Here is an 18,868-nt window from a genome sequence, read left to right as displayed (position 1 = left end):
CAGGGTCTCTGGGGGTCGCGCCTCCCCTGCTCCACGCACCCTCAACCTTGGCCTGTGGACAAGCAGGAGGCAAAATTGGGTGTGTCCCCAGGGGCGGGGCGCCCTCAGCACCCCACCTACCAGGGCAAGAACGTTGCGTGTGGAATTTTCCATGACCCACAAACGTGCGGGGAGGCTGCGGCGGACTTGCCGGCCCGCGGCTCACGTGCAGCCACTAATTGGCGCTGCCTGTTCTATTTCTGCTCCAGACCCTAATGAGGTCACCCAGCCAGCGCCACCCGAGATGAACCCAGCTGGACGGCTTGGGGCCCAGGGGCCCAGCGGCCCAGCTGCATGCCTGGGGGAGGCTACGAAACCTGGATCAGGGCAGCCTGGGACGACCGCCCACTCGAAATGGAAAGATTCACCAGGGTGCGGGGGTGGGGAACGTCGCAGGCAGGCCCGGGGAGCCGCTCCCCCGGGACAGGCTGCGTAACCTTGGGGGCCCGCCTGGTGGGGCGCCTTCCTGGCCAGGTGGGTTGTTGGCTGGTCGGAAGGGGGGAGGACCAGAGGGGCTCCGGAAGTCACGGAAGCCCTTGGAGTATCAGCTGCAGACCCTGGCTGGGCCCCCCCGCTGGACCTGCACAGCCAGGCGGGGACCCCAGGGCTCCTCACTGCCATCCACCACGCCAGCGGCAGAAAAACACAGCTGAAACCGCTCACGTGAGCACCATTTAAAGTATGCAATTCAGGGCCGCCTGGCAGCTCTTTATCTCCAGGGCATGAGTTCGAGCCCTACGTTGGGTGTAGAGATTACTTAAATAAACTTAATAAAAATAAAAGAAGTGTAGGGGCTCCTGGGTGGCTCAGAAGGTTAAGGATCCGACTCTTAGTTTCAGCTCAGGTCACGATCTCACAGTTTTGTGGGTTTGAACCCGACGTGAGGCTCTGTGCTGACAATGCAGAGCTTGCTTGGTATCCTCTCTCTCTGCCCCTCCCCCAGTAGTGCACTTGCTGTCTCTCTCTCTCTCTCTCTCTCTCTCTCTCTCTCTCTCTCTCAAAAATAAATATACCTAGGGGTGCCTGGGTGGCTCAGTCGGTTAAGCGGCCGACTTCGGCTCAGGTCATGATCTCGCGGTCTGTGAGTTCGAGCCCCGCGTCAGGCTCTGTGCTGACCGCTCAGAGCCTGGAGCCTGTTTCAGATTCTGTGTCTCCCTCTCTCTGACCCTCCCCTGTTCATGCTCTGTCTCTCTCTGTCTCAAAAATAAATAAACGTTAAAAAAAAATTAAAAAAAAAAAATAAATACAACTAAAAGTGCATAATTCAGTGACATTTAGGAAATTCGCGTTTTCGTGTGTTTTAGAGTGTTTTTATCACTCCCGTCCCCACCAACAGGCTTCCCCTAGTCCCCCGGGCCAGACCTGGCAACAACTCCTCTACTCTCCGTTCCCATGGATGTGCCTCTTCGGCATTCTTCACTTAAACAGGATCACACCACGTGTAGATACACCACATTTGGTCCCTCCATTCGTCTGTTGGCATATGTTTGGGTCGTCTCCACCGTTGGCTGTTGTGGTCGTGCTGCCGTGAACACGTACCTACAAGTACCTGTTCGAGTCCCTGCTTTCAGATCATTGCCAGATCGTAGGGTAACTCTGTTTACTGCTGTTTCAAGGAGCCACCAAACTGCCGCCTCAGGAGCTGCCCCCCTCTGCCTCCCCGCAGCAATGCACGAGGACCCCAATCTCTCCATGTCCACACCAACCCCTGTTAGCTCCCATTTTTTTTACCGCAGCATCCCAGTGCGCGTAAAGTGATATTTCACGGTGGTTCTGATTTACATGTCCCTAATATTGAGCATCTTTTCATGTGCCCATTGGCCATTTGCAAATCTTTGATTTTGGTACAGGATACAGGTTTGATTTATCTCATCCATGATTCTCCGGATAGAGGCTCTTTCAGATCTCAGTCTTGCCACGGTTGTTGTTGTCTCGTGAAAGCCTTTCTACGGAGGCCACCGTCAGACTCTGCACCCCGGAGCTTTCCGGGGAGTTGACCCAACACAGCCTCCCGTGGGGGAGCTCCCTCCCTACCCGTGACAGACATCACTAATCAATCGTGGCACTTGAGAGCCCAGAGATTTATCCACCTGGCCCCAGTGAACATGCAGCTCGTTGGGGTATCTGCCATTGAGGAATTCACCCCTGAGAAGGAAAATAAATGAATGGACGCAGGTTTTCGGGCTGAAATAGAAGTCTATGATGAGACAGTGTGCCCCAAGGAAGGTGCGATGAGTTCTACCCAGAGGAGACACAGAGGCAGGGGTTGGGATGTGGGGGGCTGACAAAGAACACCCCCTCCACATTCAGAACCAAGTGAGAGACAAGACGCAGAAGCCAAAAACAGGTCAGATTGTCAGCGTTATTCCTGATAAAGCCAGGCTGAGCCACAGCAAGACGGGCCTCTGTGCCTGTCACTAAGCGTGTCTGCCCCTGTGCTGGCTGGATCCACAGGCACAAAGTACATTCATGCCATTATCTTCTCCTCGCACTTCTAGAACCCTTTTCTTTATGATTTTGTTTCTTCACTGTTTGGGAATATATGCATACTGTTACATATTCATCAGTCTCTATCAACGAATAATAACCATTTTTTAAAGACTTTATTTTTAAGCAGTCTCTACACCCAACGTGGGGCTTGAACCTACAACCCCGAGGTCAAGAGTCGCATGCTTTACTGACTGAGCCAGCCAGGCACCCCAACTAATAACCTTTTATGTCTAGCCTAACTCCTGTGGTTTCAAGCCAGGTGTCACAAACGGGCTGGTCTCTGAATGCCTCTGGCCTGCATCTGGGTTTTATTTTCCTGCCTAGTGTTTTATATTTTGGATTGGAATTAGTTGCCAACATTTAAAATTCACAAGTTTCAGGGCACCTGGGTGGCTTCATCGGCTGAGCGTCCAATTCTTGATTTCAGGTCAGGTAACAATCTACGGTTCGTGAGTTCGAGTCCTGCGTCAGGCACTATGCCAACAGTGGGAGTCTGCTTGGAATTCTCTCTCTCTCTCTCTCTCTCCCTCTCTCTCTCTCTGCTCCTTCCCTTCTCTGTCTCTCTCTCCATCAAAATTAATAAACATTAAAAAAATAATAAAATAATAAAAGTCACAAGGTTTCATATACGCACATACACAAATGTGGTTTCCGGCTTCTCTGGGAGCTTCCAACAATCTGCTGTCTGGTCTGCCTCAGTCCCCACCATTCCCTAATGTATGTCCCAGTGTTTCTACATGTAACCCCTGCTTTGAACTCACCTTTGCCTCAACTTAAAATTGCTCCACTGACTCTCCTGTGCTTGCATTTTCACTCGCTCGCAACATCTTAGCAAATTGCTACACTCGGCCCTGCTCTGTATTAACACCAAGGACGCAAGGAGGAAAAGGATGCGGCCCCTGGCCTCCCAGACCTCCCAGCCTGTACCTGCCACCTCCCATGCCTCTTCCGAGCCTCACCACCCACCTTTGTCTCCAGCAGCCTCAGGCGGGTCTGACCTGCCTACTGTGCCAGGCTCTGCTGGCTTTCTGTCCCCTTCTCTGACACCAGGCCTGTGACATCTACAGGAACAAAGGCCAGACTCTTGCAAGGGAAGTGCAGTGGAATGAACTCCTAGGGACTGGGAAGGAAGCATGTGGATACAACCGGGTTCACCAGTCCCAAGGCCCAATCCACAGGGCTCCTTGGAATCCAGCAGGTGGAGGCCAGTCATAGGAGGACTGGCCGGCTCTGTACCTTGCTCCCCCAAAGCCCCCTACTCGTCTCATAGGGTCTCTCCCCCAGAGAAATGTCCTCCTCCGTTGACATTTAAGCAGAGACAGGAGCGAAGGGAGATCTGGACCGTGCAACCGGCTGAGGTTGTGGGTGGGGAGAATGTTGACAGAAGAGGAACGCGCACTTTCAAAGGTCCTGGGGTGGGATCATGCTTGGCTGTTCAAGAAATATCAGGGAGAGGATTTGGCTGGGGAACGGTAAACCAGGTGCAGAGAGGAGGTAAGCCAGCAAGGAGAGCCCTGGAGACAGCAGGGAGGGATTTGGACGTAATCTGGATTTCCATCTAAAAAGGATCCCTTTGGGGGCGCCTGGGTGGCGCAGTCGGTTAAGCGTCCGACTTCAGCCAGGTCACGATCTCGCGGTCCGTGAGTTCGAGCCCCGCGTCAGGCTCTGGGCTGATGGCTCGGAGCCTGGAGCCTGTTTCCGATTCTGTGTCTCCCTCTCTCTCTGACCCTCCCCCGTTCATGCTCTGTCTCTCTCTGTCCCAAAAATAAATAAAAAACGTTGAAAAAAAAAAAATTTAAAAAGGATCCCTTTGGATGCTCAATGGAAGCAGAGAGACCAACCAGTTCCAGGAATTTTGTGGGAACACTCTGTCTTTCCTGGGCTGTGTAACAATGCTCCTAATAGACCTAGACGTAACTTTTTATATATTTTTTAACGTTTATTCATTTTTGTGAGAGACAGACAGACACAGCATGAGTGGGGGAGGGGCAGAGAGACAGGGAGACACAGAATCGGAAGCAGGCTCCAGGCTCCGAGCTGTCAGCACAGAGCCCGACGCGGGGCTCGAACTCACAGACCGTGAGATCGTGACCTGAGCTGAAGGCAGAGGCCCAACCGACTGAGCCACTCAGGCACCCCAGGTGCCCTGGGTCTAGATGGAATTTTTAATGTCAGCTCATTGCAGGAGTTTCCTGTAAGGAGTTTTGGAGATAAGATAACAAGCCTTGTAAGTTTCCCTAGATGTGGTTTGTCTGCCAAAGTCCCTTGTCCCCTCACCTAGGAATGGCAGCCTGGTGAGCAGATGCCCCACGTGGGACACTTCCCCCCACCACGTGAACAAAGCCCTGGGCCCCGTGCTATTAGGGCACCCGAGAAACCATTTAAAGGGGGTTCTGGTTTATCTTTTCATTTGGTTGAGGGTTTCTTGGATGTTTCCATAACAAAAAAAGATCTTGCTGTCGTGATTCGGTTTCTCATGTGGGGAGGGAAAAATTCTTCCTCTGCCCTTCGAGGCCTCCCAGCTGGACCGAGAATCAAATTTACGGGAAACAGATTCACAGAAAAAAAACCCCAGAGTTTTATGACGTGCGCAGGGAGGCCCAGTAAGGAAATTGAGGATTCAGGAAATGACCGAGGCGGGCAGTTCTTACGCTTTTCAGAGAGACGTAAACCTGGGAGGAATTGGCAGGACAAAGAAAATGGAACTGGGGGGGCTGCAGTTAGACGGCGTTTTCAACAGACTCTGGGGCAGTCTGGGGGAGTACGTTAGCAAGAAGTAACGAGCGCTGCGCAGACAGCCTTCTGAGCCCTGGATTTCTTATCTCTGGTGATAAGGGTGGTTTTTTACCTCCTGGTCCAGGGACCGTACCTTCCAAGAGGGAAATGGATTTCCCGCTTTCAGGGGGACGGAGGAGGGTCAGAGTGTCCTTCTGGCACTGGTTGTCTCTTAAGTAACTTTTCCTTAAAACAATCAAAACGCCAAAGTGGTCCAGCCCAGCCTGGGCCAGCCCACCCTTGGCCCCCGCCCTGATTTGGGAGCCTGCCTGTAGACACAACAAGCTGCATGTTTGGGCTCAGACAAAGCCTCAAAGCCCAGCTCCTGTGGCAGATTGCCCCTCTGGGCCTCAAGTCCCCAATCTGTAAAATGGGACCACTGGCTTTATCTCCCACAAACGCGGTCCCCCGGGGGCCCTACTGGCACAGAGTGAGGTATCCATTAAAGGTAGACTCTGTTGCCGCCACAGGGCTCCATGATTCCGGTTCCCTGGCTAAGCTCTGCAGTTGTGAGATGCACCCTTCTATTAGGACTTTAATTTACCAATCCCGTGTGCCCTCGTTCTCCTTCCGGAGCTCAACTCTGCACCCTTTTCCCAAGCCTTGCTGACCCCTTGGGTCAGGCTGGACCCTCTGCTAGGCGCCCTCAGAGTCATGTGGAACTTCCCTCCTTTTCTTGTCTGGTTCAGCTTGCAAGGTGGGGTACCTGGCACCCAGCAGGGCTCAGTGAGCTTGAACCACTCCTGTACCTCCTCAGAGGCTGTGGCCTCAGCTTCCCCGTCGGAAGTGCCCCGTAAGGAGGTGCCCTGAGCTGACCCCGTTCCCAGGGTCCAGACGTCACGCCCGAGATTCAGGCTGGTCACTTTCTCCTCCCTGGTGTTCATGCTTCTGTCTACGCAGACGGAATGAGGGGCCAGCCCTGGCCTGACCTTCATCCTCCCCACTGCCCTCCCCGCCTGTGCGTCCGTGGACGGGGTCCTCACTGCCTGGCAGTCTCTCAGGGGGTGTGCCTTGGCCCCACAGTAGCTGACTGCAGCAGTCCTCTGAGATCGGCTTGCGGTTCACGAGGCTTCCAGGGATCGTTCTTCTCTCTCTTCCTTCACATTTTCGTTTGGGGACTCAGTTCTCTATTCTGTGTCCGGGCTGCAAAACTTCTGGATCGAACACAGACTGTTTGTTTGTTCTTTCCTCCAGAAGGTGTTATTTATACCTTTGTGGGCTCGTTTGAAGCATGTTTCTCCTTCTGTGGCGGTGGCCGTGCAGCAGGCTCCAAAAGCAGCCCCGTTCTGCCCTCTCCTGTCCCCAGACCCACCTGTGCCCTGCCCCCCCCCCCCCCCCCCCCCCGCCGCGGCCCCGTTTACGGAGTTACCAGGGCCCCTCCCCCACCCTCACTGCTCAGATCACTGCCTCCTTCCCTCTCAATTCCTTCAGAGATCGCACATAAAAAAAGACAAACATTGCGAGAGCGAACTCTCCGCCTCTCCTTATCTGTCTGAAAATCATAGTTTACGGCTTCTGCTCTGTCCCTTGAAGCCCTGGGCACAAGGTCAGGTTTTCCCCGCCCCAACCCCTGTTCCACCTTACCAGGGCTCCTCCCTGGGTCACAGGTGCCACCCCGGGGGCCTCCCCGGGCACCTGTCTCCAAGTCTGCACCCCCTAAAAGGATCCAAGGCCACATTGCACCAGCCAGAAGTGGACACTTGACCCCAGGCCCTGGGCAGGCAGGCTCGCCTGTGAAAGACGCCCTCACTGCCTGAGCCTCAGCTCCCCTCCCCTCCACCCCATCCCCCACCCTCCCCAACAATCTTAGCTGACTCTCAGGCCCACTGGGATGCCCACATTCCTTCTGGCTTCAGTGTTGGAGAGGAGGGATCTCCCACCCTGAACGGCCCCAGATTTCACCCACTGGAGCCAGCCTTTTCCCTGGGAGGGTCTGCTTCTGAGCAACAGCACCCCCCAGAGACCCCGGACTGGTCTGCCCCCCATCGGGACAGCATGGATGCAAGGATGGCCTTCAGGGCCCCACAGCCCTGTTCCGTTCCCAGGTCCCCTGCCGGCCCCTGGAGCCCCCTGACCCTGGTCCCTAGGCTCCCGGGAAGTGTTAGGCACCCCGCCAATGGAGGCGGTCACCCTGGCAGGCCTAGGGAGCCCACAGGATCCAGACCGAGCCCGAGCCCGGCCTTTGGGGCCCTCCCCCTGCTGTGGCACTCCCCACAGCTCCCGGACATGCCAGCAGTCCTGATCCCTGCCCCCCTGTGGTATTCTTTGTGGCCGGCCGGCCCCACCTCACCAGGCTTTGCAGTTCAGATCCACCCTGTGGCCACCACCCCTTGAGAGCCACCCTCTATTCCAGCCCTGCTCCGGGCTTTCCTCAGGGGGCAGGTCCGGCATGCCCCGGGGGGTGGAACAGAGAGGCCCCACCGGGGCGCCCGGAGCAGGGGTGGGGGGGCGATGCCTGCTGAGGGTGCCGGCTGCAGCTCCTCTGGGCCTTCTGTTCTCATGTTTCAGACTCTCCCACACCAGTGGGACCCTGGAGCACCCACCCCTCCGTTTCCCTTTCTGTATAACTCGAACAGGTGAGGTTAGTTCGGTGGGTCTCAGTCTCTGCATCTGTGGAGTGGGGTAACTAACTCCCACTTCTAGCCGCTACTGTCTGGGTCACGTGTGTGTGCAACGCTGAGGGCGAACGTTTTGTAAATTATCAGCTTACCCTCTACGCGTTCAGGCCTCTTTGGGCCCAGGATGTGTCTTCCAGGCAATCGGCCTCGACAGGCCATAGTTGGAAGGCCCCTCCTTAAGGGCGGAGGGCAGAGGGCGGCATTCCTGGCAGCCGGTGTGCACGGGGGCAGGTGTCCCCCGCCCCACCCAGCAGCAGTCCAGAGCCAAGTCACGTGGCTGACTTCCTGGGGAGGAAGCCTGGAAAGATAAGCAGGTGGCTGTGTCACAGTAAAGGAGGCCGGCGGCTTCTGGGACACGGGCAAAGTAGGTCAGAGGCTCTGTGGGAGACGGTGCTGGTGGCCAGGAGGGGCCGGCCGGTGGACAGGGTGGTGGGTGCTGGCCGCTGCTGGTCAGGATGTCTGCAGCTCAAGCTTGCGGACCGGACCCGGGACAGGGACAGGTGGTAGGGCAGAGTCTGAGTGGCTGAGTGCATGCCCTCTGGCCTCGCTGGCATCCAGGGCATGTCTAGCCCCCGTGGAGGGCTGGGGCCAGCCATGCACACAGTGGGCCAGTGACGGCCTGGGGACCAACACTGTCCTGCAGCACCACACATGGGACTGGGGCCACACAAGGGGCAGCTTGAGTGGAAGCCTCACGGGGTGAGCTGCTTGGGGGTTCTGTGGCATGAGGGGGGGCAAAGGAGAGGCCGAGTAGGGGGTTCCCAGGCAGACGTTACAGGCACGGCATCTGGGCCAGCGCTGGAAAGGCATTCCTGCCAGGACAGAGGTGAGAGAGGGGGCCAGGAGGCCATCAGGGGGGCTGAGGGCACAGCCCCAGTGCCAAGGGCTGGGTCGCCCTGGCCTTTTGGAGGTTCACGTTGGCTGTTCTGCTGGGTGCCTTCAGAGCTCGCCCGTGCCAGCCCCACCGGGACTTAGCACACAGCAGGGGCCTGGCACCTGCTTCGGGGCCCCAGTGCTACCTACGCTCACCGTCACGGGCACACAGCGCTCACATGGGCTCTGACCCCCTGCCCGGCACTCCTCCCACCCAGCCGACTGCAGGAAGCGTTGTCTTCTGCCAACTAGGCCTTCGCTGCATTTCCTTCTTCCCCTGCGTACAAGCGAGGGGTCCTGCCCCGGCCAGGTCCCTCCTCGCCAGCCCCAGAACTCCAGGCCCCCCAGGGCGGAAGGGGCTGCAAACCACCACGGACAGCGCGGCTTAAACAGGAGAAACGTATTTTCTCACAGTTTCAGTTCGGAGGCTAGAAGCGCAAGGTCAAGGTGCTGGCGTGCTGGCTTCCTCTGGGGCCTGTCTCCCTGGCTCATAGGCCGCCAGCCTCTTCGTATGGCGGACCCAACGCGTGTGAGTTCTCCTAGTCTCCCCGTGTGTCCACACTTCCTCTGGTGCGCACACCAGTCAGGTGGCCTCCTTTTACCTGAATTACTTCTTTGAAGGCCCTGTGTCCAAACAGTCACATCCGAGGCCCCTCCTCCAGGCCTTGTCAGTGTTTTGCAGTTGATCCCACGGCCCCCCTGCCCTCCACCCTGCAGAGGTGGGGCCCCAGTCATCTCTGGCTACGGGCCTGAATTCACGGCTGATGTGTGGCATTAAAGGGTCTCTCAATAAATAACCTGGGAGGGGCGGGAGGAACCCAGCCCCCAGAAGCCACAGAAGGAGGCCCTGGGACGGAGGCTGGCATTTCTGAGGCCATACAGCCTCATACAGCCCACCCACATACATACCCATGTATGTATACATACCCATGTATGTATACATACACGGGTAGGCATACAGCCCACCCACACTTCCCTGCCATCCTTCGCATGCTGCAGCTGGGACACCGGCCCCGGCAGGCCCTGCGGCAGGGTTTCCAGAGCAGCGTCCCATCCGCATTTCCTGAGCCTCAGAGGAGCAGCCGTGGGAGGGAGGCCAGGCAGGCCTTCCTTCGTCCACCCCACCGGGCTGGAGATCAGGCATGGTTTGCCCAAGGGTGGGGCTCGGACTCACACCCCGCCTTCTGCCCTACCCTCTCTCCCTGCAGCTGGTCTGGATTGGGAGGGGGTGGGGGTTGGGCTCCTGGTGAGGAGCGAATCACAGGGAGCTGGCGGGGTCATACCTGACTTGGGGCCACCCGGTGCCAAGCACAGGCACGGTGGCCCACCCTTCCGCCATCTGCAGCGGAGGCCCTGCAGGAGGAGCCAAGGAGACACGGGGCTGGGCAGGGAGAGCTGAGAGAAAGGCAGATGGCTGTCCTGGGCCCCCCGCAGTCAGACCTCTGTCACTTTGAGCCCTGTGCCTTCAGGCAAGTTACTCAGCTTGCCTGACAGCTTCTTGGTTGGTGAACCTGAGGCAGATGTGTGCACGTAACAAACACCGGTGCTTCCTACGCGCTGGGACCGTCTCAGCGCTAGGGCTATGGGGAGACACGTGTCCGTGTCCTCCTGGAGCTGGGTGGGGAGGAGCAGACACGCTATGAGGGCAGGCCCGGAGCCCTGCTGGGGTGGGCTGCGGCAGCCGCCCACACGGAGAAGGAAGGGTTGAGCAGAAGGAAGGGTTACGCAGGAGAAGGAAGGGTTGAGCTGGGCCAGCCATGAGGGAAAGACCCTGGGGGCACAGAGGTCAGGAGGGCACCTCCCCATCCTTGGACCTGCTCAGCCGTCTGTCCCACCCCCAGCCGCCCGGCTCTCTCCCAGGCCTTTAGGAGGAAGACCTCCTCCAGCAAGCCTCCTCAGGGGCAGTCTATCCTCAGCCTGGATGTGCCGGGTCCCGGGGGAGATGCCTGCCTCACATGCTTCTTCCCTTACCGCTGACTCCCCTAGAGCCTAAAAGTGTCCCCCTCCGGAATGTGGGAGGGCAGCGCCTGCCTCCCGGTAACCCCGGAGCTGGGCCTATAAGCAGAGACGGTGGTAACTTGAGTGGTGGGGGGAGGGGGGCAATAGGGCTGGCACCTCCTATGGGTGCCTGTCCGGGCCTTCAAGCTTACTTCCAAGGAGGAAGATAGAGCCAGCTCGGCTCTGGAGAGAACGAGGGATCCCAGAGGAGACCAGATGCCGAAATTCTAGCCGCCCATCCACACGGCATCCCGAATGGCCTTAGGTGCCCTGCGCTCACCTGGAGGGCCAGGCCTGCCCGCCGCCCCCGCAGACGGCCCAGGCAGCATTTCTGCGCCAAGGGAGGAAGGGCCACCCAGACCCCGCCTGTCTTTACGACCCGCCAGGGAGGGGCTACTGAGTTCCTTGCACGCGGCAACTGTGACCCGGACCCAGAGACCAGCCGCAAAGGGAAGCCACCTCCTCCCGGACCAGCACCAGCGCCCTCCAAATGCTCCCCGCTCCCCAGAGACGGCCCCCGGGTCGACTCCCTTCCCTTCCTCGCACCCCAGGCCCCCTCCTCGATCCCCTGTCCAGCCCCTCTTCTCCTCTCGCCTAGCCCCTCCCGTCCCCCCACTGCTGCTCCCAGGACCCTTCCCGTCCACCCCTCCCCCCGCCCCCCAGGCCTCCTCCTCTGCCCCCGTCCAGCCCCTCTTCTCCCCCCACCCGGCCTTTCCCCGGTCCCCCCCCCCCCCCGGCCCCACTCTGCAGCTCCCAGGACCCCTTCTCCGCCCCCCGCCCACGCAACCCAGGCCCCCTCCTTCTGTCCCCCCATCCAGCCCCTTCCTTCCTGTCCCCCCGCCTGCAGCTCCCAGGACCCCTCGGCCCCCGCCTTCGCACCCCAGGCCTCCTCCTCTCCCCACGCCCGGCCCTCCTCTCCCCCCACTCCGCCCTTCCTCAGTCCCCCACTCCCTGCAGCTCCCAAGACCCCTCGGCCCCGCTCCTCGTACCCTAGGCCCCTCCCCTCCCGGCCCCCTCCACCCCCGCCCGGCCCCCTCCACCCCCGCCCGGCCCCCTCGTCGTCCCCGCGGCCGCCCTGCGTACGAGGTGACGCAGCGCCGCCCGCCCCGCGCGCCCCGCCCGCCCCCGCGCCGCCGCCGCCGCCGCCGCCGCCGCCGCCACCCGGTCGGGCTCCAGGGGCCGCTAACGGTCCCGCGCCCCTCGGCGTCCGCGTCCCCGCCCCGCGCCGCGCCCGGCCGAGCAGGCGGCGCCGGCGGGCGACGGGCGCGATGGGGGCGGCGGAGCCGCTGCGCTCGGTGCTGTGGGTGAAGCGGCAGCGCTGCGCCGTGAGCCTGGACCCCGCGCGGGCGCTGCTGCGCTGGTGGCGGAGCCCGGGGCCCGGAGCCGGCGCCCCCGGCGCGGGTGAGTGTCGCCGCCGCAGCCCGCGGGTCCGGCGTGGGGGGGGGGGCGCGGGGGGCCGGGGAGGGGGCGGGGGGCGCGTCCCGGCGCCCTGGGGGGGCTGTGCGCTCTGGGGACCCCGTGACAAAGGGCGAGTCGGGGCGGTGCGGGCGGGGAGGGCCGGAGACCCGGCGCCCTTGGTCCCTCGCGCGGATGCCACCCCGGCGGGGAGGGCTGCGGCCCGGGACGCGTCTCCCGATCGCGGCCGCATCGCGCAGACGGGCCCGCAGATATCCAAAGGGCACCTTCTGGGTGAGATGGGTTACGGATGGATCCCGAGGGGCGCCGGCGCGCCGCGCTCGGTTTCGGTTTAACCCAAGGACCGACGCTTTTCTTTCGCCCGGGTCCAAACCCGGGAGGCAGCCTTGCAGGGTAGGGGGTTGCTGTTGTAGAGAGTGGAGGAGAGGGCTCGGGGCCTTCCGTCTGGGATGTGCTGGAGGGGGGGGGCGTGGTGGGAGTGGGTTTTGGTACAGCGGGCTGGACACATGACCTTCAGAGGCCTTCTCCTTTCGGAGAAGTGTAATTTGGATAAAAATGGAAAGGACACACCCGGCCCAGGGGACACTCTCCCCAAGGAGAAGGGACCAGGGGCTCGCTGGCAGAGCTGTCTGCTGGCAGAGGGAGGGCAGAGGCTTAATGAGATGTCATTTGATCCCGAGAGGGAGGAGGAGGATTACCGAGGGCTGTGTTGGACAGTGGGAAGGGGGAGGCTTCAAAGGCCCAGAAACCCGGGCTGGCCAGTGTGGGTGTGTTCCACTTCATTCATTCTCTTGTGCAAGTTTTATCCGGGGCCTGTTGGGGAGGGTGCGGTGGTATCCTAGCCCTGGCTCAGTGCCTGTGGAAAAGTCCCTGCCGCAGTGGGTCATTTTCCCTGGAAGGAAGCCAGAGGGGTGCACCTGCAGGGGCACGTGTGTCTGAGGAGAAGACCCCGGCCGGTGGAGGCCCATCACCGGGGTATGGGTGGGGCCAGCAGCCTTCACTTAGGTGGCGGCATATGAGCAGAGAGCCGGAGAAACCCATGCACCTGGGGGAGAGGTTGTCCAGGTGGGAAGAAGAGTAAGGGCCCTAAAACCAGGCGGGAGGTGGATGTCAGCCCAAGGTATCCCAGGGGCTGACATGGGACTCTTCTTTGGCTGTGAGGGCTTTATCCGGCTTAACATTCTTAAAGGATCCGCTGAGAGTGAACAGAGGGAGCTCAATTCCGGGGCTCCTGGCCTCGGTCAGGCAGGAGTGGGGGACGAGCAGGGCGGGGTGTGCGTGAGGCATGTAAGCTGAGTGAGGGCAGCAGAGTCCAGGCTTGCAGTCCACTGAAGTCACTGCACAAGAGGCAGCAATTTATTGTTTTGATTATTGGGGGTGGGGGTGGCAGATTCTCTCGTGGGCAGAGTTTGGGACACCCTGGGGTGCTCCAGGTGCTTCCTGACGCTGAGGTTGCGAGGCTCACGGGTTGGAGGAGGGGTGGGCCGAGCCGAAACAGGCGAGGCCGAGGTCAAGGGCGGCCTCAGACCCATGGCCAACACTTGGTTTCCGGCCTTGGGGTCACCGGAAGCACTGTCTGCAGAGAGCCTGTCTCTGGCTGGGTGTCTGAGAGTTTACTCTTGTGTGATCTTACTGATGTCCCTCTGGGAGAAATGTCTTGCATCAGGTATCACCCCCGGGCTTCTTTGCACCACCCACCAGGGCCCCGTGTCTTGCTCTAACGGTGCCTGGCCCGACCCCGAGGGCTTTGAGCATCTGTGTACATTTCTGGGCTCGAGAATGGGTCCCTTCCGTGCGGCCATCGCGCTGCCGTTCCACGCGTGTCATGTTCACACACAGCCCCAGCCGGGCAGGTGTTCTCGTACTTTACACGCGGAGAGACCCAGCTATGGGGCATCTAAGTAACTGTCCCCCGGGGTGGTCCACACGTGAGCTTGGTCCCCGCCAGCCACTGGCAGTGTGGCCCCATCAAGCCTCAGCGCCGCGTGGACACTGGACAGACCCCACCCCCGTGGGTTGTCCAGGTGGGAAGTCCCTCGTTGCCTGCATTTAGCGCCAGCCACCCTTCGCCAGCTGGTTTCCGGTGGTCAGACTCTGGGCCTGCGTGGGGGCCGTGCCGCCTTCGGTCTGCTGGCTGCTGGTTCTCTCTCTCGGGAGAGGTATTGTTTTGCATCTACGGAGGGTGAAGGCGCTCTGTGCGGGCTCGTCTGGAGCTTTCTCCCTGGAGGGGCCGGGGCTGCGGGCGCCCTGGCCGGGGGGGCTTCCTCCAGGAGGAGGCCTGTTTCCGTCGCTGTTTTCCGACACCAGCCACTGCCTTGGGTGAGCAGCGCAGAAACTGCTGTGCCAGCTCGTTGGGTTTTCTTTGCTTCTCCGCGCCCGCAAAAGGGAAGCAGGCCCATGGCAGATGATTGCATGCCGGAGGTCAGTAGGGTCAGGACGTGCACCAGGCCACAGGAGAGGTCAGAGAGGGGAGCCGCGTCAGGGCCGCGGGGTGCGGCCACGTGGGTCATTTCACCCGATCCTCTTGTGTCTCGAGAATATCACTCCTGTTTTCTTTTTTTTTTTAATTTTTTTTTTAACGTTTATTTATTTTTGAGACAGAGAAAGACAGAGCAAGAACGGGGGAGGGTCAGAGACAGAGGGAGACCCAGAATCGGAAGCAGGCTCCAGGCTCCGAGCCGTCAGCACAGAGCCCGACGCGGGGCTCGAACTCATGGACCGTGAGATCATGACCTGAGCCGAAGTCGGCCGCTCAACCGACTGAGCCACCCAGGCGCCCCTGTCACTCCTGTTTTCAGGCATGAAAACTGGAAGCCGTGAACTGATTGCTCCCAGAGGCAAAAGGTGTACAAAAGGGAGCTGGGGGTTTGATCCAGGCACGTGCTCTTTTCTCCGTGGCCCGGTGTTTGAGACGAGGATGAGGTGAGGACAAGGGAATTGGGGGACAGAGCTATCTGGTCTCAGAGCGGACTGCCCCTAAGGGCGCGTGCCGTGAGAGCAAGTGCTCCTGGGTGCCAGCCTGGTCGGAAGTGGAGCTGATTGAAAACAGGAAACCGGGCAGAGACCTCGTGTGTCAAAGGGGGTCGTGCTAGTTGAACTTGAAACAGACTGTAGCTATAGCTGGGTTATACCCCCAGACTCTGAATGTGTTCCCTTAGGGTCAGGGCTGGCAGGAGAGTGTGTGTGTGTGTGTGTGTGTGTGTGTGTGTGTGTGTGTGTCCCGGGGGGTTGTGGTGGGGGGTGGACACCGCTGGTGCTCCATGGTTGGAGGAGAAGAGAACCCTCTCCTTCTTCCCAATGGCCCCACCTGGCTGATGGTGAGCTACTTGGTCGGGTCACTGCTGTATTTATAAAGCGTGTCTCTAATACTGCCTGTGCAGTGCCAGGCAAAACGTAGGTAAGCCACAGACACGGAAAGTTTAAAATCTAGAAAACACAGACAGAAAGGCACGCACACGAAAACTACCCTTAGTCTTACCCTCAGGCAGTGAATACTATTTGGTGTTTCTGTCTATGTGAATATGCATGAAAGAAAAGCTGGGGAAATATAGTGTAGAATGTTTTCTATAGTATTATTTACTCACTTAAAATATGACTTTTTAAAGTCAACTTTATTGGGGCGACTGGGTGGCTCAGTCGGTTAAGCACTGGACTTCAGCTCAGGCCATGATCTCGTGGTTCGTGACTTTGAGCCCCGTGTGGGGCTCTGTGCTGACAGCCAGGAGCCTGGAGCCTGGTTTACATCCTGTGTGTGTGTCTCTCTCTCAGCCCCTCCCTGGCTCGTTCTCTGTCTGTCTGTCTCTCTCAAAAGTAAATAAACATAAAAAAATATTTAGGGGCACCTGGGTGGCTCAGTCAGTTGAGCGGCAGACTTCGGCTCAGGTCACGATCTCACAGCTCATGGGTTCGAGCCCCGCGTCAGGCTCTGTGCTGATGGCTCGGAGCCTGGAGCCTGTTTTGGATTCTGTGTCTCCCCTCTCTCTCTGTCCCCAACCCACTCGCATTCTGTCTCTGTCTCTCTCAAAAAAAAGAAGTAAACATTAAAATAAATTTTTTTTTAATATTTAAGGTCAACTTTATTGAGGTATAATTTGCATACAGTAAAATTCACACATTTTAAGGATGTAGTTTGGGGAATTTTGATCAGTGTATGCACCTGCCGAAACATCACCCTATCAGGATACAGAACCTTCGAATCACCCCAGAACCTTCCTCTGTGCCCCATCCCTCGGTCTCTGCCCTGCTTTATCACCGGGGACGGATTTGACTTCTAATAGAATTTCCTATAAGTGGAATCATGTGATACGTGCCCTTCCTGTCTCTGGCTTCTTTGTTTCGCTTAATCATTTTGCACTCACAATGATCAGTGGTCGGTTCCTCCTTATCACAAGGTAATACTGTGTTGTCTGAGTAAACCAGTTTGTTTATTCACTGTGTGGATTTGGGGGCCATTTCCAGTGTTTGGCTGCATGAATAAAGATGCTGATCATTTGTATAAAAGTCCTTTTGGGGGGGTATATACTTTCTTTTCTCTTGGGTGTGTATTTAGGAACAGAGAGCTGGCATATCTTAAGGACATGATTTTTCTTTGTCGTGCAGTGTTTCATTACATGAACATTACAAAATGCCCTTTTCATTCATTGATAATGTAAAAGTTCTTCAAAATCAGAGTTGGATGGATTAAAGATTTTCATGTAAAAAATTAGTCCAAGAAAACAGAGGATAAGTTATAGTGTTGGAATGTGGGAAGACCTCCCTAACCAAGGTGAACTCCAGAATGCCTACAGAAAAATCTGAATTATTTCAATAAATAAAAATCTTAAATATTTTTGGTAAGACTCCATAATTTAAAAAATGATGGGGATGATATTTGCAACAAGTATGATAGACGGTGAAAATTAAGAAAACATTAAAAAACTTTTTTTAATGGTTTTATTTATTTTTGAGAAAGAGGCACAGAGCATGAGCGGGGGGAGGGCAGAGAGCAAAGGAGACACAGAATCCGAAGCAGGCTCCAGACTCTGAGTTGACAGCATGGAGCCCGACATGGGGCTCGAACGCATGAACCTCGATTTTGTGACCTGAGCCGAAGTCAGACGCCCAACCGACTGAGCGACCCAGGCTCCCCAAGAAAACATTTAAACGTATAAAAATTGATTTTAAAAATCCATTGCAAAGAACGCATACAGGCCGTTCACACAAGTAAACAATTCAGGGCTGGGTGACGAGCATCTGGGTAGATACTGAAGCCACAGCGGCATAAAGAACGGAGCCACTTGTGACGGGTGTGTGAGCCGCTTTGGGAGATTCATCTGGCGATGTTTTGAAAATATTTCTTAAAATGATCTATTACGTGACCCATCCATCTCACATCTGATCAGTCACCTCAAGGAAGAACACTAGTATTTAACGAACCGTCTTTCATCCTTTAGAAGATAATACCTTCTCTTTGTTTATTAGGATGCTGTTAATATTTTTTACTCCTACCCCCCTCCCCTTAATTTTTCTTCTCTAACGGTCCAGATTTTTGCATAACAGACTTCCGACAGTGAAGTTGGTTTCTGCCTTTGGCCGTTTCATGAGCCTCACTCCTACAGTCACCCTGACTTCGCGGTCGGCGTGATCGGCGTCGCGCGGACACAGTGCTTTCTCTGCATCCTGACTTCTCTTGAGCCCCGGTTCCAAGTTTCTGACGACCTCTGATTCCACGCCGGAGACGGCCATTGGTGCTTGCTCTTCTAGAAGGGTCTCCCATGTGCGCGGCTCCGTGGCACCACGGGCTGCCCGTTGCCGGTGCTGGGCTTGCGTTCAAGGCTTCCAGATCTGACCCCATGGTCCCCACTCCACCTGCTGCCTTCTGGTTCAGCACCGCCTCTCTCTGCCAGAGGCTTTTCCTTCCCGTTTCCGGGTTTGAATCTTACCTTCCAGGCCTGGCCCTGCTGGTACTTTGCCCTTCGGCGATCTTTTTCTTTTGAGTTTCATACAGCCCGGTTTGTACCTCTCTGCTAGTTATTTCCCTCTGCTTTGTGTGGTGAGTTGGGCTTTTTACATTTGTGTTTGTATTTGTCTCCTCCCCTGCATTCTCCTGGAGGGCAGAATCCTGTGTCCTCTGGATTCACCCCCGAACCCCATTCTCCAGGAGCTCCCCGCTGAGCAGCAAGGGGGGTGGGGGACGCAGACACAGCGGGTCCCACCAGCAGGAAAAGGTGGGGGGGGGGGGCTTCCAGTAGTGATTTGTTGCTCTGTTTGCTTACAAGAGCCAGCCCTTGCTTTTCTCTGAAGGGGAGTGGGTTTGAAACCATGGGGAGTGACTAGGAATCAGAAGAGTTTGTGCAAAGCCCACAAATTCTCCGCGGTCCATGCCCGCCCAGCGTGTGCTGTGGAAATCTTATTTGTGCCCCATTGCCAAGGCACGAGCAATGCAGATGGTCAGATTATATAAAGCCAGTGACCTGCACATTTCGATATGGAGGAATCTCAGTCTATCTGAAGAGGGAATGAATGGCAATCCTCTCTACCTATTTCAGAAAAAAAGAATCCAGATTTGGGTACGAGCCTCTATAGGAAGAGGGGCGCAGCTTTGCAGTCTTAGCGGATGTCAGAAAACAGCAGGCCTTCCCAAAGTGTCCCCTTAGGCCCTTGCCACCGTTATTGTCAGT

General features: G+C 57.4%; 1 protein-coding gene and 1 long non-coding RNA gene across 5 annotated transcripts in view; one reads left to right on the top strand and one right to left on the bottom strand.

Annotated features, from left to right (window-relative positions):
• Positions 1–4,365: 4,365 nt before the first annotated feature.
• On the bottom strand, positions 4,366–11,511 carry LOC109265736 (uncharacterized). 4 transcript variants are annotated; one of them, XR_008419750.1, is made up of 5 exons: positions 10,946–11,511; positions 10,079–10,409; positions 9,208–9,419; positions 8,015–8,220; positions 4,366–6,455 (listed from the first exon to the last, which is right to left on the bottom strand). It is a non-coding gene; the product is annotated as an uncharacterized LOC109265736 (long non-coding RNA). The 4 variants fall into 4 exon arrangements; XR_008419747.1 differs by having other exon boundaries at positions 4,377–4,721; XR_008419749.1 differs by having other exon boundaries at positions 4,377–4,721; positions 11,074–11,511.
• A 334-nt stretch (positions 11,512–11,845) lies between these two features.
• The window catches only part of CERK (ceramide kinase), a gene marked incomplete at its 5' end in the record, with an annotated part of 44,814 nt that continues 37,791 nt past the window's right edge, over positions 11,846–18,868 (top strand). The window contains one exon of the mRNA XM_053894804.1: positions 11,846–12,194. Coding sequence (XP_053750779.1) covers positions 11,846–12,194 — 349 coding nt within the window. The remainder of the gene's footprint in view (positions 12,195–18,868) is intronic.

The sequence above is a fragment of the Panthera pardus genome, unplaced genomic scaffold (assembly GCF_024362965.1).
Source record: "Panthera pardus isolate Hobbes unplaced genomic scaffold, ASM2436296v1 HiC_scaffold_6, whole genome shotgun sequence".
NCBI lineage: Eukaryota > Metazoa > Chordata > Mammalia > Carnivora > Felidae > Panthera > Panthera pardus.
This window is presented reverse-complemented; position numbering and strand designations above follow the sequence as displayed.